Source organism: Gadus chalcogrammus, chromosome 13 (assembly GCF_026213295.1).
Source record: "Gadus chalcogrammus isolate NIFS_2021 chromosome 13, NIFS_Gcha_1.0, whole genome shotgun sequence".
Classification (NCBI taxonomy): domain Eukaryota; kingdom Metazoa; phylum Chordata; class Actinopteri; order Gadiformes; family Gadidae; genus Gadus; species Gadus chalcogrammus.
The window spans coordinates 6229146-6256405 of NC_079424.1; the positions used below are offsets into that span (position 1 = coordinate 6229146).

At 43.5% G+C, this 27260-nt stretch overlaps 5 protein-coding genes across 10 annotated transcripts in view; 3 read left to right on the forward strand and 2 right to left on the reverse strand.

Annotated features, from left to right (window-relative positions):
- pbrm1 (polybromo 1) overlaps positions 1-4468 on the reverse strand; it is a 21158-nt gene extending 16690 nt beyond the window's left edge. For 3 of the 4 annotated variants that reach the window (XM_056605515.1, XM_056605513.1, XM_056605511.1), the window contains exon 1: positions 577-4468. The gene's annotated coding sequence lies outside the window, so the exon portion shown is untranslated. The remainder of the gene's footprint in view (positions 1-576) is intronic. The other variant, XM_056605512.1, reaches the window with a different exon arrangement.
- wdr77 (WD repeat domain 77) lies at positions 1343-4703 on the forward strand. Its single transcript, XM_056605518.1, has 11 exons — positions 1343-1449; positions 1704-1818; positions 2034-2219; positions 2326-2467; positions 2584-2633; positions 2872-2942; positions 3263-3320; positions 3682-3753; positions 3857-3965; positions 4075-4143; positions 4239-4703. Exons 1-11 carry the CDS (start codon positions 1447-1449, stop codon positions 4384-4386), a joined length of 1023 nt encoding a protein of 340 aa, XP_056461493.1. The 5' UTR covers positions 1343-1446; the 3' UTR covers positions 4387-4703.
- On the reverse strand, positions 4612-13816 carry LOC130401621 (uncharacterized). Of its 2 annotated transcripts, none has more exons than XM_056605517.1 (5): positions 13481-13816; positions 11703-11806; positions 9080-9158; positions 6476-8636; positions 4612-6332 (listed from the first exon to the last, which is right to left on the reverse strand). In XM_056605517.1, exons 1-5 carry the CDS (start codon positions 13563-13565, stop codon positions 6230-6232), a joined length of 2532 nt encoding a protein of 843 aa, XP_056461492.1. In that variant the 5' UTR covers positions 13566-13816; the 3' UTR covers positions 4612-6229. The 2 variants fall into 2 exon arrangements, with proteins under 2 accessions (XP_056461492.1, XP_056461491.1); XM_056605516.1 differs by having other exon boundaries at positions 4613-6335.
- A 3689-nt stretch (positions 13817-17505) lies between these two features.
- si:ch211-103a14.5 (guanylyl cyclase-activating protein 1) lies at positions 17506-20104 on the forward strand. Its single transcript, XM_056606493.1, has 4 exons — positions 17506-17703; positions 18678-18827; positions 19107-19197; positions 19647-20104. The coding sequence occupies exons 1-4, from the start codon at positions 17506-17508 to the stop codon at positions 19766-19768; spliced, it is 561 nt and encodes a 186-aa protein (XP_056462468.1). The 3' UTR covers positions 19769-20104.
- A 1909-nt stretch (positions 20105-22013) lies between these two features.
- Positions 22014-26656, forward strand: irf6 (interferon regulatory factor 6). Of its 2 annotated transcripts, none has more exons than XM_056606491.1 (8): positions 22014-22291; positions 22722-22902; positions 23175-23370; positions 23499-23600; positions 23755-24024; positions 24199-24591; positions 24827-24945; positions 25551-26656. In XM_056606491.1, the coding sequence occupies exons 2-8, from the start codon at positions 22729-22731 to the stop codon at positions 25779-25781; spliced, it is 1485 nt and encodes a 494-aa protein (XP_056462466.1). In that variant the 5' UTR covers positions 22014-22291; positions 22722-22728; the 3' UTR covers positions 25782-26656. The 2 variants fall into 2 exon arrangements, with proteins under 2 accessions (XP_056462466.1, XP_056462467.1); XM_056606492.1 differs by having other exon boundaries at positions 22284-22513.
- The last annotated feature ends 604 nt before the right edge of the window (positions 26657-27260 follow it).

Consider the following 27260-nt stretch of genomic DNA (forward strand, 5'->3'; position numbering starts at 1 on the left):
CGTTATTCGTCTTGACATCAACATCAACAGAGTGGCGACGTCTTTCTGATAGAAGTGGGTTGAGCCTTGGCTGCATTATTATCAATGTTGAGGGAGCAATTTAGACCACCTGTGGCTGCATAAGCAGTAGATCTTCTTTGTTGCTTGCATTGGGCCTCTTTTTATCTAGTGGGTATTGATAAAACGGTTTTTAATCAATGAAATATATAGAGGGCCCTATGTTCAGTACCATTTTTTAAGGTCCCTAATATTTTAGTAGATGGCCTGTTCTTTACCTCCGAACGATTTTCGTTTGTTTAACGAAAATCACTGTAAAGCACTGTTGAATAAATGACATACAGCAGTGGGGGGGAGCTACGTAAACGTTTGCCCCGAGGACCCACAGCGCGGTAACCGCGCCAGGGGTTTAAATGTTCACACCTGTCAAAACTCTAACTGTCCCTGCTCCTCACATCAGCACCACAGAAGCCGACCATCAGACGGACCACCACGTCGAGGTGCAAAATCCTCTCAACTCGTCTTTTTCGCTCTATTTGACCATTGCAAAACAGCGCGCAAAGTGTTTCATACACTTACACAGTAGTAATGTTTCCCTTTTTCTTTGATAATCAGCTAAGGCTGGCTAGGGTTAGCATGTGATGGTGAGACAAAGGTATCCCGATGAGCGGATGATTCACAACATGACTTCGCCGAAACTGGATGGCTTTTCTCCCCGAGTGGGGACCTACCTTTACTGTGTGCGTTACAGCGCTCACAATATCAGTACCATTTGAAAGTTGAAAGCTTATAATATATCGATTAGGTGATAGGCTAGCGTGAAGCGCGCGGTTATACAGCCACCACTTCCGTTTCGATGCATCAAACTTTCACAATAAAATACTTGCTAAAATTGGGTAAACTGAGTTGTTGAAACAGGCACTGATTTTAATTACAAAAAGGCAGTACTGTTTTACTTTTACATATAAAATATTATACGATTAAAGAAGTGAAGCATTTTCTTATACCACACGTTGGGATATGGAGGTTGACAGCCAGTCAGTGTTCATCTAATAACACAATTATCATTTAAACAAGTTGTGTCTACCCTGTTTCTCATCACTTGTATCTTGATTAAATATTTATACGGGACAGGAAATATCTTGTTATTATCTTTACGTGTGTGTGTGTATATAGTTATATATACTTTCAAATTAAATCAACTTCACGTCAGTTTTTTTTTTTTTTTCAAAACATGAAATTCTGCAGACTCCAACATCTTTGTAATGTAGTCATTAGAGAACATTAGAATCAACCATGTCCGTTGAATGAGATGCAACATGAAGCCAGGCTCTGAACCTTTACATTTACCACACTAGAGGGCAGTAGGATGCAGCATAACTGTGCTTTTATTTTTCATCTCGTCGTCCACGAAGAAGAGTCGGCAGACCTCCGCGGAAGTGCACGAAAATGGTACGACCCATGTGTTGCTGTTGTCTTTCCATTCATGTTCAAACCTTAAATATCATGGATTTTATTGCTTGTAAAAGTGACGTGATTGCGTTGTGAGATTGGATAATCGATCCGTGTGGGGTCCTACTCTAGTCAAGCCAAATGCAACGTTCAAAGATTAATTTGCATGGCTAGCCTTAGCTCACGTTACCTAGTGTTCTAGGACTGCAAACATCTGTAGCTCCTGTAGTGTGTTAATGCTTTTATTTGCATAGGTCCTGGAAAACGGAACACTGGATACCAGTATGACTAAGGAAAACCCATGGACTATACCTCCCAATGCTCCAGCATGCATGGAAAAACACTTGGACTGCGCGCAGTACAGGGCGGGTAATGACATCTTAAAATGGCCAATAATGCACGTGTTGCTGCTTCTTTAATAAAAAATGTAATGACCCTATTTTATTTCGATTTTTTTGGGATATGAGGAAGTTAAAATCTGTTTAGTTTTGCTCTGGTTACAGCAAAAAGCTATACTTCATTGAATGCGTCACATAAATTCGCTTCATTGTTATCCCGATTTTTTTTCAACTTTTTCTTTCTAGATGGAACATTGCTTCTTGGGGCCTCCAGTCTAGCGGGCAGGTGCTGGTTGGGCTCGATATGGGTTTACAATGAGCCCGGAAAGGCCCCAAATGAAGGATTCTGCAAAGCTGGTGTACAGACAGAGGCTGGCATCACGGATCTTAAATGGGTGTCAGAAAAAGGTGTCCTAGTTTCATCTGATTCAGGTGAGTCGAGAAGAAGATTGCAATATATATATATATATAATGATAGCTTAGTACCCATTTACTATGATTTGCTTTTCTTATGTACATTTGTGTGATCGCTTTGCAGGTGCGTTGGAGTTATGGGAGCTGTCAGAGGACGAGCATTTGTTGGTGAACCGCTTCAGTAAACATGATCATGACAACATCATCACCAGCGTGAGCCCCACGGTTGGTGGCATCACTGCTGTCACTGGCAGCATGGACTGCCGGTTAGATTACATTTTCTAACTCATCTAGTTGCCCATAATAAGCAGTAGTCTAAAATTTAACTGTCACCTTTCTGAGTTTTAGTATTATACTGACCATGTGTATTCCTTTCCTGTAGAATCAAGATCTGGGATCTTGCTCAAGAGACGGTTGTCACCACGTACAATGGTAAGAAGACAACTTCTTGGAATGGGAGTAATTCTTGAAGAAATTATTATTAAGTATCCTAAATGTGGAATATGATGGGCCATTGTTTTACACATTGCATAGCCTATTTTATTTTGTATTTATTTAATGTTCTTAATGGCAATTTATTGTAACTTCTATTGTGTAATTTTGTCGTGAATAATTACTATATTATTTTAAATATTAAGTGCATCGCTTAATAATAGATTCCTTGTTACAGCACACACAAAGCCAGTCAGCTGTGTGGCCAGCAGTCCACTGGAGGACGCTCTCTTCCTCTCCTGTGGCCAGGTACGTGATTATTGTCCCTAATTGGCATGCACACATTATCACACACTATTATTATTACCCAACGATTATTATAAAGGTGCCACCAACACGTATGCAAGACAAAAAAAAAAAAGCTGTTGCCTGAGGGTTCAACAAACGATGTGAATAGAATTGGTTTATGAGCCTATGAATCTCGTTTTGGAGCGTTTGAGCGCCGTTTAAATGATGTCACGACACACATTAAATTTGTCATTTACTTTATTACCGTGGTATCTTTTATAAGCAATTGATACCCAGGGAGATTTCTGTCGGTGGACTGCTAACCTTTAGCCTTCACGCAGGATGGCCGCTTGCTGGTGTGGGACACCAGGAAGCCAGACAAGCCAGCCTTGCGAATAGGTGAGTTGCAGCGAAGGTCAGGATACATGTATTTTCTACATTGACACACCGCATCGTAGCGGGCCTAGCAGCCCCTTATTTAAACCTTAGTTATTCTTATATACAAGTTATTATATATTTATTCTAATTATTGATGTCCAGTATTGTAGTTTATTTATTTATTTAGGCTTCGATCTCTTACTTGTGTTTCTTTTATACTTTTATATTGCACTGTGGAAGGAGCCTGAGACTTAAGAATTTCATTTCCAGCGGCTGCGTCTGTGATTGTTGTGTATATGACAATAAACCATCTTCAATCTTACCCGGTGGCTGATTATTGATTCTGGCGCCTCATCCCATTGCCTTGCTTTTTCTGTGTCAGATCTGGAGGCCCCTGGCTGCTGTCCCACTTCCGTGGCCTGGCACCCTAATCAAATGAGCACTATTGCGTATGGTAAGGCAGTGGGTGATTGTCTTTGGTCCATTCCCAGATGTAATCCGCTGGGTGATGGTTGGCCCGTGTGTTGACGACAGCTTGCGCTCCTCTCTTTTTTTAGGTGACGAGTTGGGTCGAGTGGCGCTGAAGGATTTACAGGGATCACAGCCCACCCTGACGAAGGCCATCCACAACCGCAGAGTCACCGGTCTAGCCTTCTCCACACACAGGTAAAGAACGACACACAAGTATTATGCTCGGTCAAGGCACTCTTCGAATTCAATTGCGAAAAACATAAAAGCTTAATAAAATAAATGTATGCTTTTCTTGCTACAACAGTACCCCCTTGCTAGCATCCATCAGTGATGACTGTTCCGTTGCTGTGCTGAACGCTGAACTTGCAGAACAGTAAGTGGTTGAGTTCTTACTCTACACTTTTTTTTTATAAGTATAATGCTGGCAAAACGACTCCCTGACCGACGCATTATCGCCGCCCCCCACAGGTTGAGAGACAGGCGGCACCAGGACTTTGTGAGGGGGGTCTGTTGGCTCCACGGCGGGTCTGACACTCTGACCACCGTCGGCTGGGACCACCAGGTGCTTCATCACACGGTGGGGGCGGCGGCCGAGGCTCAGACCAGCGCCCCCTAGAGGCCGGCCGAGGTCCAACCAACCATGACGTCTGTTGACTTCTGAAATACCGTCACTTTGAAAAAAAACGTGTTCTCCTTCGTTTTCTACACCTATTTTGGTGCATTGGGAGAGTGCGTTTTCAAAGTTTTGCTTATTGGTTTGGAATGGCGCCTTATCATTGTTTAAAGCTGTGGGGCCTTGGTCTGAAAGTATTCAAATACTGTAGTTTCTGCAATTTCTATCAACTTTTTGACTGTATAATATGACTTGGCACTTGAATTCAACCTGTAATATTAAAGTACATACAGAACTAAGAGCATTTTATTTTCTTTATTTTGTATTTGAGTTAATCCATTAAATAACACTTACTACTTACAGAGAATATATTATAGGAGTTGATGCATGCCATTGCATGCTTAACTGGCTGATATGGTTACCTGGTAACCTGCTGACTAGGCGACGTTGCAACACTCCTGCCCTCTGCTCATTAGAACTGAGCTGAATGGGGCTTTTACAGTGAAGCCAGCAGGGTTCTCCTTAGAAGTGGAAGTTTAAATCAACAATACACTGGCAGGACATGACGAATGAATTAAAGCAGCAAACACTTGACTTTTAGAAGGCAGGCTGTTTCCTTTAACCCTTACTGGTTCAGCCGAGTTGATGTCCATTGCTATGGAGCGCAAGCGGGCAGTTAGGGTAATCGCAGGGTTGCATATAATCCCATAAAGCAATGTTTTCATTACTGTTAAGCCTCTGTTGTACAAAGATTTAGACCACTTACTTGGTACTATAGTATACTATGATGGCTTGGTAGCAACAGCTCATGTGATACAATACTAATTGGTAGTTCCCAACTGGATGTTTCCATAAACATTTTTTATACAAAAATAATGAAATTGCATATTTGAGGAGAAATTGAGAAGCAACTGAAATATTGGAGAGAATGTGAGAAGATTGGGTCGGGCATTTGCTCAAGGATGCCTACAGGATTTAACCCAGTTCCCATAGACTGGAGTGTTATGTTGTAACGCAGTTGCCTCTACATAATGTATGCAAAGTTACCAGATGAGAAAGTAACCCAAAGAGAATAATATCTCAGGCTTACTGCCTTAATTAGCACTTCTAAGGTTGCAATGAGCAATTTGGTTGACAATTTAAATGTTTTATTCATTTTAAGAGTTTTATTTACAGACTTTGTTATGTTGGTTAGTATTTGGTCCATTCTTTCAATATATATATTTACAGTTCAGACAGTTATTGCTACAATAAGCATTCAAATAGATATACTACTCTTGTATATCCGCTCTCAATATTGGCACGTGCAACACAAACAATCAGAAGCTTTTCTGATTTCTTCATCATTACACAAACATAAACATCAATTTGATGTACATTTGAAAACATTGGTAGATACAAAACAAGAGCTTATTTTACTACTGTAGAACGTATAACTTTTGCACATCATATAACATAATGATATCTTATTAAATGAATCAATCCTGTCCCTCATCTAGAAAATTGGTTATAAAGTCCCGTGGACTAAATAATCATTCATTTGTTACACAACATTAATGATTTACAATCTAATTATGTAACAACTGCATTGACCTTTGAAGCCTGAAAGAATATAGCAGTACTTATCCATTATGCAGCATTCCATATTGATAAATACTATGGAACATATCAACATTTTCAATCAAGACCGTGTTTAAATAACATCAACCAAAAGCTAAATAAAGTTTGTGGTAACAAGGCAATAATGAACTTTGGTACTGATAAAAATGCAACAACCAGTGGCCACTGATGCCAGTCAAATTTGGTCCACACATTGCTTTTTGTCTTTAAAGAATATGTTGCATATTTATAGAGCTTGTGCAGGCTCCCCTTTACTCACAACGGTAATGGGTTGTTTGGTTCCGGGACGCACTGTGATCGTCATACCATGTTGCTTTGACTTTGTCTCGCTGCTGAAAGAAAAAAGAAAGGAAAACACAATGATTATTATATGTTATTGAAATCATTCATATTATATATATATATATATATTATATATATCAACCTCAACTTCTCGATGTGAACTCGTCATTGCAAAACAAAGGAACCTTACCTGGAGGCTGAGGCGTTGTCCTGTTGTTTTTTGGCCACTTTAGTTTCCAACTCCCGCATGTCCAGCTGTGCGTTTTTAGTAGGAGGCATATAGTTCTTGTTATTCTGTGGCGTGGTTCTGGGAGTAAACGGGATCATTGTGTCCTCGTCAGACATGGGGGAACCCCATTCGTCGTTGCTGGACTCCATCTCTCTCTTTGGGTTAATTTTGCTGTCCATCTCCTTCATCTTCTTCTGCAAAATGCTTAAGAGTGTGGCCTGGCTCTCCGAGACATCGGGCAGTGGCTTCTGGACGGGCAGCCGAGGCAAGGTCTGGTACACCAGTGGTTTCACATCTGGGACCGGAGCTGGAGGCGGAGGCGGAGGCGGGGACAGAGCGGGTGCCGCGGATTTAGGTTTGGGAGGAGGCGCCGGGGTTGGAGCCTGGGAAGGAGCAGGTGAAGCTGGTTTGGGTGGAGGAGCCGGAGCAGCATAGACAGGTTTTATTACTGATACTGGTGCCTTCTTTTTCGGAGGATCGGGTGGAGGAAAGTCCGGAGGTAAATCCATAATGTCATTGAAATTAAAGTTGGAAAACTCTGGTGGCGGAGGGAGCAATGTCATGGGTGTTTCTGGCGGATTGGCCTCACTCTTTCTGTAGTCGAGTGACGGGCTGGCTTGCTTGACCTCTTGCTTCTCAGAGGCTAGTCTGCCCAACGACGGGGATGTCCCCGCTGTTGACCACCCACCGAAAGCTGGAGTGCTGGGTGCAGCTGGACTCCGGACCGATGGAGGGGCGAGGTGGAGCGGTTGGGTTTGCGCTGTTGACATGGGCCCTGCAGCACTGTAAGTTGACCGTGAGTCCTCTTCTAGTCCATTCTCATGGGTCGTTGAGGAAATTGAGTTTGACCTGGGTGTGACCACAAAGGAGTTGGGAGAAGAGTGTCTGTGCTTAAAACTAGTCTTGGGTGATCTGTGTTTCTCCCTTTCCTTTGCTGCTTGCAACAGGGCGAAGGGAGAGGTTGAGGACCCACTTGTTTCAGGTCCCTTTAGGTTCCGCAGTTTGCGATCTATTAGGGGGCTGTAATTGCCCTTGTGACTGACTTTTAAGAGATCTTGAGTTGAAAGTTCTTTACTCGACTTTGTTGATACTGGAGGAAGAGATGGGGCAAGGTCCATTTCCTGTAGGCTTGAAATAACAGGTTTAGCCTCAGGCTTAGGTTGCGACTGTGCCGTCTTTGCTGCAATGTTAGCTTGGGGGTTCATCTTGGGTTCTCTGTCCAGCTGGGTTTCAGCAGGGGCACCACCACGGCTCGGTTTGGATGGTGGAGTAGGTGAGGCTTTTCCGTCTACCTGGACAGCATCGGGACTAGAGGGTTGTAAGAGCAAGATCGGCTTTGGTCTTGGGTCAAAGTCCCCCTGCCCACTGACAATGGAGGTTTTGGGAGCATTGTAAAGTTTAGCATTATTCTGGGGATTGAAACTGGAGGGGGTGTTCATCTGGTGGGAGGCAGCAGGAGGGTATGGCTCGGTGAAGGCGTCGGTCCCAGCGATCGAAGACAACCTAGTGGGCGTTGGGGGCGGTGCCTTCCCTGGTTTCTTTGGCTTTTCAGGAGGGGGTTTGGGTGGTGCAAATTTTGGGCAATCGGGGAGCCCTGGAACCACGCTTGGTGGTGGTGTGGAAATCGGGGTGGAGTAAGTTGACGGAGGCTTCGGAGGAGTCATGGGTGGGGGTCTTAGCAAGGTGAGGTCCTGCAATGCTGTTGGCTCTGAAGGAGGTTTTGGAGGAGTCATGGGTGGGGGTTTTATAAAGGCGAGATCCTGTAATGCTGGTGGCTCTGAAGGAGGTTTTGGAGGAGTCATGGGTGGGGGTTTTATAAAGGCAAGATCCTGTAACGCTGGTGGCTCTGAAGGAGGTTTTGGAGGAGCCATGGGTGGGGGTTTTATAAAGGCGAGATCCTGTAACGCTGGTGGCTCTGAAGGAGGTTTTGGAGGAGGCATACTAGGCCGCTGAATCATTGCCCTGTTAGGGCTGTCTAGTTCCCCCATGAAATCAGGTGGAGGGAGGATAAACTGTGTGGGTGGGGGTGGGGGCGCCACAGAAGGCGGAGGGGGAACGAAAATGTTCCCCTCAATAGGATCGTTCAAAGATATAAGCGATCCAATGGACAGTCGATCCCCTTCTGCAAAACAAGACAGAAAACCTTGTAGTTGTATAGCCTAGGACTATAAGCGCTGCATGCAATAAGCTAGTCGAAACAAACATGAAGGCATTTTTATTTTAAATGCAAACTTTTGTGCACATTTTAATGCCAACATTAAATAGAGGGGTTAATTATGAGCATTTAAACAATGTCTTTATTGCAAAGACGTAAATTATGGAAACTGTTAGCATGCAGCGATCACAAAGATGGGTGCATGACATCCTATTATATTATTTTAATAACATGCATTCACTCCACTACTTTGTTAATCCATTTGTGGGCCAGCTTGGACACAATTTAAATATAAAGTAAACTGGGAAAGAGTCTGAGGAAACATTTTTCTGCACTATATTTCAACTCTATATGGACGCAATCTCTGTGACGGTGCTGAAGTGGGATTGGTCAACCAGGTTAACCCTCACCCTTTAGTCCGTTGAACGTAGAGAAGATAGGGACCGTTGGGGTCGGAACCGCAACCCCATGAACACTTTCAGACGAGGACTGTTGGGGAAAAAGAATGGACAATTAGCCTCCGGGATATATCTAACAGTTTAAACAAACACAGGAGAAGTCAGCGGAAGAGGTTCTGCTCTACCGGCTGCTAGAACATATTGTGAACAAACCAGTTCTTTGTGACAAGCCTTTGTGACGAGCCAAGACTGTGATACCAAACATTCTTGGAAATAGTTCAGCATTTCTCTTGTAGACGTATACGATTGTATCAGTTGTTGAATCCTTGAACCCGCTGTCTGTCATCCGATTGGATGTATCAGCTTCTTACACAGATTTTAGTTATGCAAAAGTTATATCACTTATTACTTATTACTTTTTCCTTGTGACGAGACGCAAGTTCATCCTTACAAAAAAATGTAACGCTGTTATTACAAAGCTATAGCCTCTCATTTGGCAGTTGAGGTAATTGTAATAGCATAACTTTTAATCATCAGTCTTAGTCACACCTTTTTGAACAAGGAAAGAGAGGGGAAGGGAGGAAACACCTTGTATTCGCGTCACAGGGAGTGTTGAACGCATATTCAAGTATGCGTTCAACGCACGTTCAAGTAATAAAATGATATGCTGTCATTTAAGAGACATCTCTCTCTCTCTGTGTGTGTGTGTGTGTGTGTGTGTGTGTGTGTGTGTGTGTGTGTGTGTGTGTGTGTGTGTGTGTGTGTGTGTGTGTGTGTGTGTGTGTGTGTGTGTGTGTGTGTGTGTGTGTGTGTGTGTGTGAAGAAGGGAGAATCAGAAGGACAATTAATTAGAGTAGGAGTTTGTGTTCTAGTCACCACTATAAATAAACACAGACATTGTTGACTCAATAGAGGTACAACAGAATAAACATGCTATAAGTCCTTCTGAAGGGCAGTTTAAACAGAATATTCAAGCTAGCTTCCTCTCACAATTACAGATTTGACGCGATAATCTGGAAATGACAACGACGTGTCATCGATCACTAAAGATCATGATAGTAGGCAGTTTCACATGTCCTTACTAAGGTTGTTGCTTATGTAATAATGTCATCAAAACAGAAACATTGAATCAGTTACATCAAAATATTTTTTCCAAGTCAACAATGACAATCAGTACTAAATTTAGTACATTTGTCCTGCATTAGACTGAAAGTGGTTAAGAGATAAACTATCTATCTGTAGTCTTTTAATAATGGGAACTGAATCACAACAAACTCAAACAACATTGATGACTCAATGCCGGATTTGAGTCATTTTGCACAACGAGCGTTGCCTTTGTTTTGATTGGCAGAGACTGGAAGTTGTTGAAAGCCGGCTTTCAAAAATGGAAAAAACTGGGGAAGGGTAGAGTGTTCAATTCATAAATCATTCATTTATTGTTCACCGGATTTGTTCTCCCTATCAGTGCAAATCTAAGAACGATTCTGGTTGCTTAGTTGCCCTGTCGATTAGCATATATAATTCAAACAGACCCAACCCCTCATCAGGTCGTCCACCATGGTGTGACCCCCTTTATCATAGCTCAATAATAATACAATTCCTGTCTGATACAGACGGTACGGCAGTTTGCACTGATTTGCAGGCAGCACAACAGAAACTGCGGCGGCTGCATACTTTTTCATTTGCGAAAAAACCAAAAGGTTTCAAGTAAATCCCATTCACTAGAAGATGACAAGTGTGAAGTGCTAATCCATATCTGCCACGCCTCAGACGGAATTGCTGTCAATCATACGATGCGACGGTCCTAGCGACGGAATGCGCGTTTCACAAGGGAGCGGAGGGCGTGTCGCCACACACGCCATATCAAACCCAGTTTGATATGGCGTGTCGCCACACACGCCATATCAAACCCAGTTTGATTTATTTTATGGATTTTTCGACGTTGACTCAGGTCTGGCCATGGTTGCGTGGAGCCCTGCGTTGTTCTGGGTGTGGCGGGCACGACGCATGCCACAAAGGCAGCACACAGAGTACTCCCCGCATGCGGGGTGTGTGCCACGACAACACAGAAGGAGGAAACGGCCAGAGGTTTACAGCCCAATGGCCGAAACCATTTAAATGAGTCGGCGTGGTAACAGTGATTCATGGTCGCGTACACCTCGAGTCCCGTGGAGAAATCGAAGTCATGTGTCACGACGATCATTTAGAAAGAGAATTTAGAGAGAGAATGCCCTATTGGCTTTTGCATGGTAAAGGTAAAGGTTAACATGAGGGTTTGGGTTAAGTGTTGAAGGAAGTAGAAGGCCTATCTTAGAAACAAAATTATGAGGCTCCCTATTTGTAGTTCTGTTGAAAACACCAAGACACACAGGTTCATGTATTGGGCAGCGTTTTTCACACGCAATCAAAATGTTGATGTCAGAAGATTAGAATGTGGCCGTAATAGTCCTTCCAGAAACCTGTCCTAATCATTGATTCATAGGTAGATAATGTTGGTACACTAGTACAATGGAATGCAGTCACCTGTTAGTGTTACTTCTCAGCTATAACCCAGACTTGTCTTGAAGCAACGTTTATTAAAGAGTTGTGAATGTTTAACATGAGGCAACAAAGCTGTTTGCTTAAGTTAGCTTACGGTGTGGTGTTTGACAGTGGGTCGGGGGCGCACTTTGGCCGTGCCCGTGTCGGGGATGGCCGACGAATCCAACATCTGATCCATGTTATGTGAAAGGCCGTTCTCTGAAAGGACAAACAGAACCATTCACTTTATTTTGTTTGCTCAATGAGCTGGAAATCGGGGTAAGATTACAGCTTAGAATAAGATTTGAGATCGGGTTTAATGACAGAAACAGGAAAGACAAATTGTGAGAATCAGTTGGCTTTACTTTCAAAGCTAAGTTTCATTAGCTTAGCTGGGGGTTACCAGAGACTTAAATTGGTTTCCTCGCATGCACGCCAGTAACGACGTCCTGTCAAACTGTCTATTGTTCCTTACTCAAGTACTACAGTGTACTTCAGTGGGGCATGACTGTGGAGACCTCTGTTGTTGGTTGTCAGTCAACGTAAGCAAGTTATTCTATAGTCCTCCAAAGGTAGTTTTCCGGTTGACGACAAAGTGATTAAAGTGAGATTACTGTGTGATCGGCTTTCATTTAATGACCCATTCAATTTGTTAACCTTTGTATCAGTTCTCACCCAGCTTTAGCATCTATACATTACCATGAGTACAATTAAACAGCTTCTGAAAGTAACCAATTACAGAAAGAGGCTGTGTCAGCCTGAGGTCATTTAAAGACTTTTGACCCCAAATACTCAGCACCCTCTGTGTTCAACACCTGTTCATCATGGGGTCGTTGTGGTTCCTTAGAGAAAGTGTCTCAAGCAATTACACTCTTGTTTGTCACGTTGCAATGTCAAGCCTGCTGCTTTTGAGTAACTGTTGAGAGACAGGTCACGTCTGAGTATTTACATGCTTCTTTGATACAATATTCGGTTTTGTGCTAGATAATAAAGAAATCAGGGCACTTATGTTAAAAGATCTATGTTATCATGTCATGTTTGGTGAGCATAGCCTACATAACAGGCCTACATTCATATGTTGTTGAATTGCCTATTCAACAGACAAATGGAAAAATACAGAGAAGTCAGTTAAGTTGATACATGCTTATAAAAGTCATATTTGGTGAGTGCTCCATGTCGATCTTTGGTCAAGATAATTTCTAATGTAAACATAACATTGAACATAAAATCATTTCCACATGACTGGCCTAATGTAAGCCTATCTAGTCACAAAACAATCTCCATCCTACTCTTGTCAAAGCCAACAAAACAGCCGGTTCTTGCTCCATTCACCAGTCTTTATACTCCAGTTAAAGGGTGGATCTAGACCAGGAAACAAATCACTCTAAATCAAATGATAGGGAATGGCTGTATACCTACATTTAAATACAGCCCGCCTGTCTGCTTTGCATAGCAAATATTTCTGACTGTGAAGTCGTATATACATGAAATTCTAGTTCTAATCAACTCACCTTCAAAATAATGTCACGGGGCATTAAAAAAATGAAATGGACCGTGGGACCGACTAAACCCTAACCGGCTCATGTTACCTGTAACATTCTGGACAACTCGTTACTCACTTTGTTGATTGCTACTTGTCTTTTAGAGAAGCAACCCTCAGAGAGATGAGAAGCATGCTAGACATGTCACCGCTTTATGGATGTAGTTGAGGTTGTTCCAGACGGGTTATTAAGGCTTTTAAAGGCTCAGGGTTCGTGTAGATAAGCGATACCTTACGGCGCGGTTTATGTTAACTTCAAAAGCGCTCAAGGGTTCAGATTAAAAGTTGTGGATTCAGCCCTAACATGTCTATAACCGTCCATCTGTGAAAGTGTAAAAGGTTAGTGTACTCACCCATCGTCTGGATCTTAACAGGGTTGTTGGTGTCGAAAAGGGATTGCTTCTTTCGACCCAAAAAATGCAACGTTCCCTTCTTCATGATTATTAAAGTAAAGGTCTTACGTTAAATATGAATTGTTTATTAATATGAAAAAATACGTGCAGGCCTACCTAACGCATTTTTTTGTTAAATCGTGTTCCCTTGCTTGGAAGAATAAACCATGAGCTCCACGGAGTTGTAGACGACAGGTGCACAGGCGGACAGGCTGAACTCGACTCCAGTGATTTGATGAAAACTTTTAGAGAAAATGGAGTTGATCCCGCCTCCGGGTCTGTCAGCGTCAGCTCTCTCGTTACGTGAGCAGGTGAGGCCCCGCCGTCTGGCAGGCGCACGCCTTTTATAAGGGGGCAATTAAGGTAACAAGAACACCTGTAGATCTAACATGTTAAGGAATAGGCTGTAGGCCTACAGTTTGAAACTATTGTGTTTTAAGTAGATAGGCGAGGGGCTTAAAAGCGCTGGTAGCACTTTAGAATGAATATTGAATAGCCTACATAATTATAAAGCATTGTTCCGACGTGGATCATGAGTAAACAATTAATAAACAACTATCAATATGATAATAAGATGGCTTAATGGTTTATAAAATAATTAATGTAACGTAAGTTAATGATTTACAAACTATTTACATTAGACCTAAATAATTCTTTATAAACATTGAATAACGCTGGAATACATTCAAGATGCTTACTGGTATTAATGGAGGTACAATGCTTTACAAATGATGAATTCACTGGGAATTCATTGTTATTAATGCCTCAATGTTATTCTAAAATGCTACCAGAGGCCCAAGTTATCAAGTAGCATATATATCCCAAAAAAATAAAATAGTAATAAAGAATTACGCTGTTACAAGTTTTGAACATCAACAGAAGTAAGTACTAGTGTGTATTCCTAATCAGTGTGTATGTAGGTATGTTAAAAATGTGTGTCTTATTACCGCCTTCATTATAGCCCAATAGGCCATCTCCAGCAGCCTCCTCCCATGTTGTTAGGGTTGTTAAAAAACGCTATTCTCTCTGTGGTCAAAATTAAGGTTTTTGTCTGATCATGGATTTCTGTTATGACCGTCCTGTTGACAGCCACCACACTGCAAAGACGCAGTCGAGGAGCCTCATCTAAAGAGGATCAAAAATCCTCCAAGCTCTTAGTGGGCCGACCCATAAGACCCCACGACAACAACCACCCAGCTCTGCCTGGGTCTAATGTGACCTCTGCTCAGTCCAGCCAACCTCAGCCAAAGAGTGCCTTGTTACAGGAGACAAACACCATACAAATAGAAGCCGTTTATTATAATTATTAGAATAATAACAACCATAATAATAATAATGAATAATCATAATGATAATGACAATTATGATAATAACAATAATAATATATATTATTCTATATTCACAATTTTGTGTTATTTGTCTTCACATATGAATTGAGTTGCATCATAGTAGTCGATACTAAATTGTACACATCCTGGTTGGTAAGCTTTATCCAGTGAATGAATTGGTTACCATGGATATGAAACTATCTTCGAGGGCTTAACATTGAAGGAGTGAACTTGAACCTTCCTCTAGCTTGATGTTATGTAATGCACGAGGACGCCAATGAACAAGGGTTGCTTTTATTTTTGCCTTCTAGGGTTTGTTTCGGTGAGGCAGGTGAAGTGATGTGATGTTCTCCTCCGCCTCCACCTCCAACTGGTTGGAGACTAACTGGACTGGTCGGGCCTGTTCCACTGTGTGGGAATCCACCATGCCCTGTTAATGTCAGGGAAGAAATGCTCAGAATGTCCTGGCAAGGCCCTCCCCCCCGCCCCTCGCCTGTGCTTCACCCGTAGCCGGTTCACAGCAGGCCTCACTGCCTCTCTCTGTAGCCTGGCTTCAAGCGTGCACATGCTGCACCAAGCAGGAATAACTGTCTTAGAGCATGTATCAATGTCATTAAATGCTGGAAATGCCTCAAGTACAATTGCTAATGTAAGTAGAAAGAAGTAGTAAGGCATAGATGGTTGTAATTTGGCCTGAGTCCACACAGAAGTCTAATGGTTCATAACTTACTGAACTTATTCTGAATTGCAGCATTGTTCTTCTTCAACAGCGTTATTAACACATTGTGAATAGTTCCGAAGGCATCAACTCACCCTTAATAAACGGTCTTATAAACAATTATCTCATTATGTTGTAAATATTATTTGCTGGTTATGAATTGCTTACTATTCATGTATTCATGCAGGGTATAATGCTTTGCAATTGATGAATTCACTGTAAATTCCTTAAATGTTGTGAGGGGAGTCCTCGTCTAAGAGTTGATACTACGCACAAGGTGGGGAAAAGGCTGACTCGTGTTTGTGGTGCCACATGAAAGCAGTGGATGTTTTCCTAGATTTGATCTTGTCTCGTCACCCTGTTTGTAGTCGAAACACTCTCTGAGCACAGAGATAGAGATCACACCGTAGGTAGAAAGTTCATTCGCATGAGGGACCCAACACTTCCCCCGAGCTGTTTCTACCAGGTTGTTCTGAGTCACCTTATTGTTCGACCAAATAGAAATCCGATCTGTTAATTTGCTTTAATTCAGGGACTCTAGTATGAAAGTTCTAAAGGTGAACATTGCAATTCAACAAGGAAGCCCAGAGAACACTGCTATGACATCATAAAGGCCCCTGTCTTGTTCAGGTCAAGACTCTGATTCCAAAGGCTATTAAAGAACTGTCCACACACACGATAGTTCACAGTCAGCTGAACTTTGCCCAGGAACATCGAGAGGGACTGCTGAAGAGTACAGGGGATTTCCACAAGCACATTGCGGTCACTCACTCCAATGGCTTCCACAGCAGACAGAAAGGCTCAAAGCAGACCTAAGGTAACTCGATGAGTGACGTTCTCAAGGAAAACTAGAAACAGGACCGCAGAGAAGGTTGGAGGATCCAGTCACATTTTTGATGGGACTTCCCAGCTAAAATCACTTATAATGTTCATTACAATCATATTAGTTAAGTGAAACAGATAAAGGACGTGGTTTTCTTACGTTTCAAATCAGTTTGTCCCCTCATCGTCAATGTGATGATGATGGTTGACCCATGCCACTGTTTTCTTCCTCCATCCAACCCTTTGAAATTCACCAATGTGCTTCCCGGTCTGTCTGTGCTAACAGATATGGATGAACCCGCTGAAGACCCTGGTTCCCGTCAACGCCAGCCGAATGAAGGTGGTGGACAAACAGATTGATGTCCTGGTTTTCTCTTGGAGGATGGCTCAACTAAAACAAGCTGGGAGGGTTCCCTTGCCCCAAATCAGACCACAGCCCACCTCGCCCTCGCTCCCAGTACCCCTGCAATGGTCTGATCAGCCTTCCAACTCCCTGCTCCCCTTCTACACAGCACTGAAACCCACCTTCGGGTGCCGTTTCTCCTGGGATACGGACCATAAGATTCGCTCTTCTGGCATTGATGCTAAAAAGCCGTGAGCTGGCGGAGTAATCAGCGTTGCAAAATAAAAGCGTGCACAATCTCTCATATTGTTTCAAATGTATTCCCATTCTTACAATCAATTATGCTTTCACGTGTTAATTAATACATAAGATCATTTACGGTGCATCACATAAAATGGCGATCTGTCTCGCTGTGACATTGATTTGGTTGTCACTGTCAGCACATTTGAATAGCATTGTTTAAAGCTGCATTAACAGTGCCACTGTTTGATTTGCATACTGTGAGCATCTACTACTGTTACTGGTATAGGCTCTGGGGTTGGCTCTCTATAGATAAACAATCTCATAGCGCTTGCAGGCTTTAAAGAAGATTACCAATGTCTTACAAACGCTTCCGGTGAGCTGATTGGCTGAGGTTGATGCTTGCAGTCCAAGTCGTCTACGCTGTCTCTTGTTTACCTCCATACTTTTTGGGATTGTCCTGGACGGGACACACAGTGGCCATTTGTACATTTTGTGTTCGGGTTTCCTTTTTTTGGATGATTGGAGAGTAAACATGGGAAACACAGAAGGGGCAACACTGGAGGACATAACCGCCTGCGAGAGTTATCAGTGGTACAGGAAATTCATGACAGAGTGCCCGTCTGGACTGCTCACCTACTATGAATTCAAGAAGTTCTTTGGCCTGAAGAACCTGTCTGAGTCATCAGATGCCTACGCCAGGTCCATGTTTTCAGCGTTTGACATGAACCATGTAAGCTTGTGCAATTTGTAACCTTTATCGACTCTTTAGGGATTTGGCAGGAGGCTTTTATTTTCATAAAGGGACCTTTGCTCACCTTTGGAGTGTTGCGTTGGCGGGCGGGGGTCCACGGCTGAGGGACGCCTGGGGCTCAGGTAGACTGTGGACAGTGGGGTTAGAACCCAGAGGTTGGAGGGGTTGGAGACAGACGCCTTAACCTCTGGATGATCCTGCCAACTTTAGGTACTTTAACTCTAAAGAAACTACAAACTTGTAAGAAATGGGTTAAAATTGTTCAAGAGATTGTGTTGACTAATCTGGAATCCATGCAAAGATGTGAACTAGTGAAAATAGGGGAAGAAGGTAGCCATAACAATAACAACATGCAATGCTTATAACACATTATGTCCAAATGACCATTATCTGAGAAGATAATGGCTTCTCATATCTTATTATAAGGAGGATGTGCGAAAAGAAACCAATTCTTCTAACTGCAAATACGGTTTCACCATTTTAAGTCTCATCATCTTTTCACCATTGCATGTCATGTGCTATGTTGTGATCTATGTAGAGGGGACTTAAGCCAATCAGAAGGGGTTTATCCCACTTACTCCTGGCCAACCAACCTAAACATGGAGAGAACTGGAGATGACCTGTGCATTCAGATTATGTAAACATGCAGTTAAAAACCTAGCAATGGAGATATATTTGATATTATTCACAGAGTTATGGATTATTGAATCCATGCTCATGAATTGTAATAATGTATTATTAGATTCATTTTGATAATTTAACTTGAAAGATGCAAAGTTACATGTTTACTTATAGTGTGTGTGTAGCCTACCTCAACAATACTGATGGTGTGTGTGTGTGTGTGTGTGTGTGTGTGTGTGTGTGTGTGTGTGTGTGTGTGTGTGTGTGTGTGTGTGTGTGTGTGTGTGTGTGTGTGTGTGTGTGTGTGTGTGTGTGTGTGTGTGTGTTTAAAGGATGGCTGCATGGACTTCATGGAGTACGTTGCCGCTCTTAGCCTGGTGTTGAAGGGAGAGGTCCAGCAGAAGCTCCGTTGGTACTTCAAACTGTATGACGTCGACGGCAGCGGGTGCATTAACCGCGATGAGCTGCTGCTTATCATTACGGTAAGCATCTGCTTTACCGCCATCTTAGAGGGAGAGCCCCTTGAGAGTGTGGTGCTTATGAGTCATGACAAACGGGATGCCCTATGTTTAGGGCATCCCGTGTCATAATCCGACCTAACTCATATAAGCATGGTGGGGGGAGGATGCGTGGGACTCCCATGGGCCACGTAAGGTCTGCCCTGCACTTTACTGACATCTAGTGGTGCAACGTGATACCGCGACATGGTAGGCTAGCTGTAGTGCGTATTTTTGAATGGGACTTTTCTTTGCCTCGCGTAGTCTATCCGCGCCATCAATGGAACGCCCAACGAAGTGTCTGCAGAGGACTTCGCAGACATGGTGTTCAACAAGATTGACACCAACGGCGACGGTGAGGCTAGATTCTCCTTTTGCCTGTTACAATGTTTCATTCATTAAATATCTTCAGAATCTTCACAAAATAATGCAAAGGAAGTTTGCAAACAAGTCTGCTGTCTATTTAACGCACTTGTACAATTGGAATACAAGCATCAATGAGACCTCTTTTTTGAGAATGAGAAGTCTTTAATATCCATAGGCCTACAGTTTATTTTCCAATTTAAACAAGTATGGCACTCATTCACTTTCAATAAACACCGGCCAATCTAAAAGTCGGATATTTTTGGAGTAAAATATGAGTAAATAATTATGTAGAAACTGACTAGATGTCTACAGACACAAGTCTATTTTACTCTGAAGGCCCATCTAGTCCAAATCCTAAAATATTGCTTGTCTTATGTTTTTATATTGGCCTGTTTTGGTTTCTGCGTAAATACTCTTACTCATATGTCCATGTTCCAGGTGAGCTGTCCTACGACGAGTTCATGGGTGGGATTCAGAATGACGAGATGCTGCTGAGAACCCTAACGCACAGTTTAGATCTCTCCCACATCGTCCAGAGGATCCAGGGAGACGTGCCCTAGCTAATTTGAATGCCTCATTGACTCCAAATAGACTACACATGTTGCAACATGTAAAAGTGCCAACGTGGGATATATGCAGGAGTGTCTTTAGGACAAGCACATAGTGCTGGGCTCCATGAGAAGGAGGAGGAACATGTGTTAAAACCACTGTCACGTTTTCATGGTTTTGGGTTGACCAGGGATGACAATACATCCATCCGCAAATCGTTCACCATCGTTTCTTGTTCAAGCAGTAATGTAAACATTAAAGTGCCTTGCAGTTTCTAGAATAATCTCGCCCTCGGTTGATTTGGTGCAATAAGTATGTAATCCATGGGAAAAGGCATTTGAATGTGCATCAACCATCAAGTATGTCCTAAACTTGACTCTGTATACTAAGAAATGTATACTGTAGTGAATGATTTGAATGTGTCTCAGGTAAGCCGACTAAAGAACACTTATGTTAAGACTGTGTATAAAGAAGAAATAGGTTTTTCAATGCTTATATGTTGTTTAAAAAAGGAGAGGATTGCAACATGTTGCTGTCCATCAGGCAAATGTACAAGTATGCTAAGTGGAAAGTGCAAATACTATTGGCTAAACTGACATGTCCAGACTTGATGCACTCAGGGTAAGGCCGACATGATAACATCACTGTAGGATTGTCAGGCTTGCAATGTTATTCGATTTTTGTATAGGCCTTTTGTATAGGAAAATACATTTTGTTTAAATGTATGCAATTACAATACAGGCACAAGAGAAGTCTCTTGTGCTCCACCATCCACCCAGTTTAAAGCGGGGACACAGTGCAGCGGTGGAAGAAGACAGGTGATGGGCCACACTGACTGATCCCCATCCCAAGACCCACCATGGTAACGGAGTACAACAGGTACATTGGGGGAGTGGACGAATCGAACCAGATGATTGGTACAAATTCAGTCCACCAGAATAACAAGGAGATGGCCCACCGCTGTTTTCCAGCATCTGGTAGACATTGCTGTGACCAACTCCTTCATCATACACAAGGAGTGTGCCAGCCTGCAGCCGGAGAGCCCAATGACCCGTCAACGCTTCCAGGAGGAGCTTTCTGCACATCTCCTTGGAGCTGACCTGAGAAATGGCCCTCAGAAGACGAGTTATAAACATCTGGCTGTTCCTACAACCAGCGAACAGACAAAAGCTCAGAGAGCCAGCTTGGGGCGACGGCGCTGCAAACTCTGCCGGAGGAGCACTGCCTGGCAGTGTGAGGACTGTAATGTGGGCCTGTGTCTGCAGCCAGACAGGAACTGTCACTGCAGTACCATCAAGGCTTCTAAATTAAAATAGTGGAGAATAAGCCAAAAAACGCCTGTACATAGTTCCCATAATATGGCCTGTTTTTGTACATTTAAGAGACCAAGAATAAAATGTTTTATTGTACTCTTCAAACTTTCAAATGAACTTGCAAAATCTGTTATTCATGTTTAATTGCAGTGTTTTTCTTCACTAAAACTCTAAAATCGAAATCCGTTTTTGTGTTTTTCTTCATTTTAAAATGTTATACCACTCTTATAACATGCAGTAGATTGTTAATAACTTCCAGGTATTGAAAGTTCCAGGTATTCTGAAATAATGTGGAAAGGCAATTACTCACAGGACCTTTTCTGACCTTTTTATAGTCAAAATAAGCAAAAAATTCCAGGCGGACATTTTGAGGGCTAGGTGTTAAAGGGTTGAAAATAAAAGCATATATTAAAATATGCAAATATTAAATTCCCTTTTTTGGAAACGATAAAATTACGGATATAATAAATACCTACGACGTTTTACATACCAATTGGGTATCACACTTCCATAGAGTCATTGGATGGGACCCCTTTGGAAAACCATCAGTATTTAAAGTTAGGATTATGACCTTATTATCATAACAAGATAACGTTTAGGTCCCATTGTTAGCTCGAAACTAGTAGACCTGCACTGGGCAGATGAGCACACAGCTGGCGACGACTGCCGCACGACGCCAGCCAGCAGTTTCAGGGCGTGTCTTCTAAGTTTTGTCTGAGGTCTATTATACATGAGGATGATCATCGTCACCCAACGCAACTATTTTCACACATGCTTTATCTGTAGATCAGTAGGACAAAAGATGCATACCGCCTATGCATGTTCAAAATAGGATAAGCCTACAACAATGGTCCACTTGGATTCAGTGAAATTGAGTTGTAAAGTACGACATGCAGGACATAGTCATATAATAAGTCGAATCAAAGGATTTATATTCGCCTGGTGTGGTGGAAAAGGTGAGGGGATAGGGTGTGACGTCACATGCCTACCTGAGTTTCGGTGAGCAAGAGGGCGGGGCCAACGATCAGAAAAACACCAACTCGCAAGGTGTCATTTTCTTTAAAGTCACTATTAACCACCGACCTCGTTGATTTGATCCTTTCCCCCTTCCTGGAGACAAAATTCTGACTGTAGAACGGATCGATAGTGTACGCTAACCTTCGGATTCCCGCTGCTTTTTGGGCACTAAAGGAGCCCTTTCGACTTCCTGCTTGCAGACAGGTATGTTTCTGTATCGACTGTGACGTGACTTTTTGTTTCCCTGGTTGTTCTTTATCACCTATACGTAGTCTAATGTCGCTTTTCAAATAATCTTGTGTGGGGATCGCTTGGACTCTTTGTAATTCGCCCGACCGCAGTTTAGCATACGATCTGAAGGCAATAAGCCATCCCCTTAAACAACGACAAGGCTCCGCGTTGACCCACAACACAGCTGCACTCAATGTAAGGACTACTGACAAACAGACGCTCGTTTGTTTTGGTCTACGTACGTACAGGTGGTTTAGCCCTCTACCACAGGTTTTCCTCTAGCTTTTGTAATTTTTAAGAAGAAAATGGGACATGGACTATTGGACAGTTATGTATTGAACACATCTATGTGTGAACATAGGAAAGACAGCTTTGAATAAATAGGCTTCGCTGTGTTTCCCAGTGGCAGAATGTCGGTCACTCCGCGACGCGTCCGCCTAAAGCCATGGTTGGTGGCCCAGGTGGACACCGGTCGCTACCCGGGGCTGATGTGGATCGACCGGGACGCCATGCGATTCAGGATCCCGTGGAAGCATGCTACAAGACACACGCCTCAGCATGAAGAGGAGAACACCATTTTTAAGGTGAAGATGACAAATGTCCTGATCTCTTCCTTGTTGCACCTATTTGCAATGGCCCACAACATAGCGCACTTTATCTGTGATAAGGATTTCAAAAATGAATACTAAGTGTGTATGTTTCTCTTTAGCAACATGCTTAGATTTATGTTGTGCTTTCTAGTGTATATCTAAAAAGTAGGTTACTTTCTTTGAAATCCACAAATGGAGTGTCCTGAATCAGTAAAAAATAATCAAAAGGACACAAAGTTATTTTTAACTTCCCATCTACCCTGCAGGCATGGGCAGTGGAGACCGGGAAATTCCAGGAGGGAGTTGATGAACCTGATCCTGCAAAGTGGAAAGCTCAGCTCCGATGTGCCCTCAACAAAAGCCGGGAATTCAACCTCTTCTACGATGGCACCAAGGAGATCCCCATGAACCCCCTGAAGATATATGACGTGTGTGACATCCCCCCGCCTCCCAGCACCACAGGTAAATGGCCCCCAATCAATTGTAGTGAACTATTCTACAGAGAATAGCCCATGTCTTTTTTTAATAAAGATCTTCAAAGGGACACAGTTGGCTTGACCTCTCCTTGCTTTTTGAACCCCCATCCCCAGGATCGTCAGATGCCGGTTCTTGGACTCCGTACGAAGACGAGGGCGAGGGCGGGGACGATGACGTTCCGGACACTCCCGAGTCCCTCCCTCCGTACCCCATAGGTCAGCCGTCCCCCTAAACACCCCCCTCATTCTTCTACGCTCATCCCTTGTAGCACAGTACCCCTGGGGAGGAAAAAACCACCCACGGATGATCCATGTTTTACACTGGTTTTGTTACCAGTAATATTGACTCTTCGTTGCTTCCGTCATGCAGGCAGCAGTCCCTCCCCTCACATCATGTGGTCTCCGTCCGGCTCCGAGTCGTCCAACCAGCCCCAGAGCTGCCCTCCTTCGGTGGAGGGCTGGATGCCCAAGGAGGAGCCCTCCCACGTGTGGCCCAAAGAGGAGCCCGTGGACGTGGAGATGCAGCCCATCCCCCTGCTGGAGTTGACCCCCGCCCCGCCCCAGAACCCCATCATGCTGCCGCACTCCATGCCCGACGCCATGTTCGCCTCCCCGGAGATGTGGATCAGCTCGCTGCCAAGTGAGTGTCTCGATCTCTTCTCAGCACTAACACTGATGAAGTGGAATTCTGGGTAAGCGCGCAAAAGTGTTCCTCCCGCTTTCCTAGGCAAGCGGATGTGGACTCGAATCATCCATGGCTGTTTTCACCCATTTCCTCTTTTTGTCGTCCCCTTTTGGTTTGCGTGTCGCTCAGTGACGGACCTGGAGGTGCAGTTCCTGTACCGCGGGAAGGAGGTCAGCCCCCTGCTGATGGTGAGCAACCCCCAGGGGTGCCGGCTGTTCTACGGGGACCTGGGCCCCATGGTGAACCAGGAGGAGCTGTTTGGCCCCGTGAGCTTGGAGCAGCTGCGCTTCCCCACCACGGAGCACATCACCAACGACAAGCAGCGCGTCTTCACCAACCGCCTGCTCGACGTCATGGACCGCGGGCTGATCCTGGAGGTCAGCGGCCACGACATCTACGCCGTGCGACTCTGCCAGTGCAAGGTGTACTGGTCGGGCCCCTGCGCCCCCAACCCCAACGCCCCTAACCTCATAGAGCGCCAGCGGAAGGTGAAGCTGTTCTGCCTGGAGTCTTTTCTCAGTGGTGAGTTCAAGGCCAATGGGACATTTAGATTTTATTTTTATTTATTATTTTTTACATAGTTCAACTGAAAATGTTTTAACTTTTTAATCTTCACACCACACATGTAGAATTATCTTGAATAAACTCGTAATTCTGTATTAGTATAGTACTTTATGTATGTATTTGTAATCGGAAGCATTGAAGTTCTGTCGAGGCAAAGTCTCACAGCTGATTGTGTTTGTTGTGCGATGTGAAGGTGTCATAGCACACCAGCGTGGCCAGACATCCATCCCCCCCGACTTTGACATCAACCTGTGCTTTGGAGAGGAGTGGCCCGACGGCAGGCCCAAAGAGCGTAAACTCATCATGGTTCAGGTGAGACTACTGCATATGGATCTCACCCTATTGTTGGTTGTAGTTCCATGATCAGCTCAGAGCGGCATAAACCCAGATGAATCTGAATAGTGTCTGAGATTGATGGATGGCAGCTGAACCATCCCCATATGTAAATAAATATGTAAATAACTGTGTACAACTATCCCGTGTTTCATTTCAAAATGCCCGAAATGGGCAGCATTGTTTAGTGGGTAGGGTAACTATTCCTGTAGCCCTCCTGTATGCATCCCCACCTGCTCTTATTTACGCTTTTTTTAAACATATTTAATAAAACGGTTGGCCTGGTCTACCAGCTTTAGCACAGTATTTTAGTTTTTAAAATATGAATATTATATTACTTACTTAAATGTGTCCTGGAATGTGTACTGAAATGCTTTTTTAGAGGCTCAATGTGGTCATTATAATCGCTGATATCCTCCTCCATATGGTTTTATATGTGAGTGGGTCTTTCCACGTCTTGGGGTGCATCAACATTTGGTTCTATCTGACTGGATGTTATCTCTGATGATCACCTCACCCAAGATGAATCCCAATGCCAAGCTAATACCCCCTCCCACTCCTCTCTCCCTCCCTCTCTCCCTCAGATCATTCCGGTGGTGGCCCGCATGATCAGCGAGATGTTCTCCGGCGACAGCACGCGGTCCTTCGACAGCGGCAGCGTGCGCCTGCAGATCTCCATCCCCGACATCAAGGACAACATAGTGACCCACCTGAAGCAGCTCTACTGCCTGCTCCTCAACCACCAGGGCCAGGAGGGCTGGCCCGCGCAGCAGGGCCAGAACCAGCACCTCATCTCGGCCCTGCAGGGCCAGTGAGCCTACCCCCTCCCAGACACGGGTGCCCGTACCGCAGGGGGAAACCAGCCCCTAGTAAACAGACATAAGTACTACTTGTATATTTAGAGATATCTGTAATATTTTTAACTTCTTTGAAGAAATTATTTTTTAGCTTCTTTGACGGAATCCTTCTACTTCTCCTGGAGACGGTAAAACTCGTAGTGTTTTACTCGCTCAAGTAGTGCCGAGCGAGAAACTGTGTGTGCTGCACAGTGTGTTTGCGTGAGAACTCGCTTCATTGGGACACAGTCTTTCTTCGTTCAAGGGAACACTTGTACATTTAACCTAGTTAATGAGTTACAGACTTAACCCTCTGGCATATTTATACAAATGGGTCAGTGGCTTGTGAAGCCGCTCACCACCTACGAAACCTGTGCCTGTTACCTAGGAAACTAGGCAGTGTTCCCTAGTCTTATCTTACCAGCTTTTAATATGTGGCGCGTTTCCTGAAATAAGTGTGCCGAGTTGTAAACGTGAAATGGCAACTAATTATGGGTCTTTGGTTCTGCAGTGACGGTCCGGTCTCATGCCATAGCTGTTTGTCATACATTTCTTCCTCAGGCTAATCGGCCAACTTTCTTTCCAACACTGACTTTACTGGAAATACCTGTTCTTACAGTTATACTTTTGCTTGAAATTGGATTTTCTTTGTTGTGCTGCTTATCATTTTGTATTCGTAAGTCTCTTTTCTTTCAGGCACATGTACTATTTAGCCTATTGGAATTTATACTGTCAATCTCAAACAAATGTCAGGTAAATAAATCGTTTTATAACTGGTAGAATGTCGGCACTTTTAATCTTGTGTTATTTTGGTTAATAAAAAAAAAACCACAACAAAATGTTTAATGTTTTTATGCAGCCATTCAATTCAACTTTCTCGTCAGTTGGACCTTGTTTCAGTGTGTCTGAAATGGCCGCTGGCTTGGAGACACTGGCCTATATTACCTCTACTGCCGGCCAAGAGACTTCAAAAGAACCGCTTCAAAGCGCTCTATTAACGCTCCAGTTCATGTCTTGACCCTGAAGCAGATGAAACTACAGTAGGCTGGCTGCCACTATCATGGCGAGGATGAGACGCCTAAGAATCTCTGAGCCAGTGGGTGCTCACTCATTTTTGGGTTAATACTGACATGACTGACGAACAGGAGCTGCGGGGCCATGTTTTTTTTATCAATCATCAATTTATTTGGTCAGAGCATTAGTCATGCATTAGTTTAAACTGTTCTATCGAACTACAGAACTGCATAGATATCTTTTATTTTATTTTTGAAGGATTAAATAAGCAATGTATGTACAAACATTACATGCTGTATGTGTGTGTGTACAAACATTGCCTAATCAATCTCACTGCAATTCTGGCTGCCATGGATGAAATAGGTCCTCTCCTTGATCTACAAGGACGTGATGTTGGACGGTTTCCTTGGAGACCAGCAGCTGATCAAAGACTTTTGGAACACT

What these genes read in the sequence shown, in the direction of transcription:
- LOC130401621 (XM_056605516.1), bottom strand. Translation starts at nt 13,565, where the DNA reads ATGAAGAAGGGAACGTTGCATTTTTTGGGTCGAAAGAAGCAATCCCTT. An exon ending in TGTTAAGATCCAGACGATGG is followed by an intron (nt 11,807 to 13,480) that starts GTGAGTACACTA and finishes TTGTCCTTTCAG; the next exon opens with AGAACGGCCTTTCACATAAC. An exon ending in CCACTGTCAAACACCACACC is followed by an intron (nt 9,159 to 11,702) that starts GTAAGCTAACTT and finishes TTTCCCCAACAG; the next exon opens with TCCTCGTCTGAAAGTGTTCA.
- wdr77 (XM_056605518.1), top strand. An exon ending in CTGCGCGCAGTACAGGGCGG is followed by an intron (nt 1,819 to 2,033) that starts GTAATGACATCT and finishes TTTTCTTTCTAG; the next exon opens with ATGGAACATTGCTTCTTGGG. An exon ending in CCTAGTTTCATCTGATTCAG is followed by an intron (nt 2,220 to 2,325) that starts GTGAGTCGAGAA and finishes ATCGCTTTGCAG; the next exon opens with GTGCGTTGGAGTTATGGGAG.
- irf6 (XM_056606491.1), top strand. Translation starts at nt 22,729, where the DNA reads ATGTCGGTCACTCCGCGACGCGTCCGCCTAAAGCCATGGTTGGTGGCC. An exon ending in CCTCCCTCCGTACCCCATAG is followed by an intron (nt 23,601 to 23,754) that starts GTCAGCCGTCCC and finishes TCCGTCATGCAG; the next exon opens with GCAGCAGTCCCTCCCCTCAC. An exon ending in GTAAACTCATCATGGTTCAG is followed by an intron (nt 24,946 to 25,550) that starts GTGAGACTACTG and finishes TCTCTCCCTCAG; the next exon opens with ATCATTCCGGTGGTGGCCCG.
- si:ch211-103a14.5 (XM_056606493.1), top strand. Translation starts at nt 17,506, where the DNA reads ATGGGAAACACAGAAGGGGCAACACTGGAGGACATAACCGCCTGCGAG. An exon ending in CAGCGTTTGACATGAACCAT is followed by an intron (nt 17,704 to 18,677) that starts GTAAGCTTGTGC and finishes GTGTGTTTAAAG; the next exon opens with GATGGCTGCATGGACTTCAT. An exon ending in GATTGACACCAACGGCGACG is followed by an intron (nt 19,198 to 19,646) that starts GTGAGGCTAGAT and finishes TCCATGTTCCAG; the next exon opens with GTGAGCTGTCCTACGACGAG.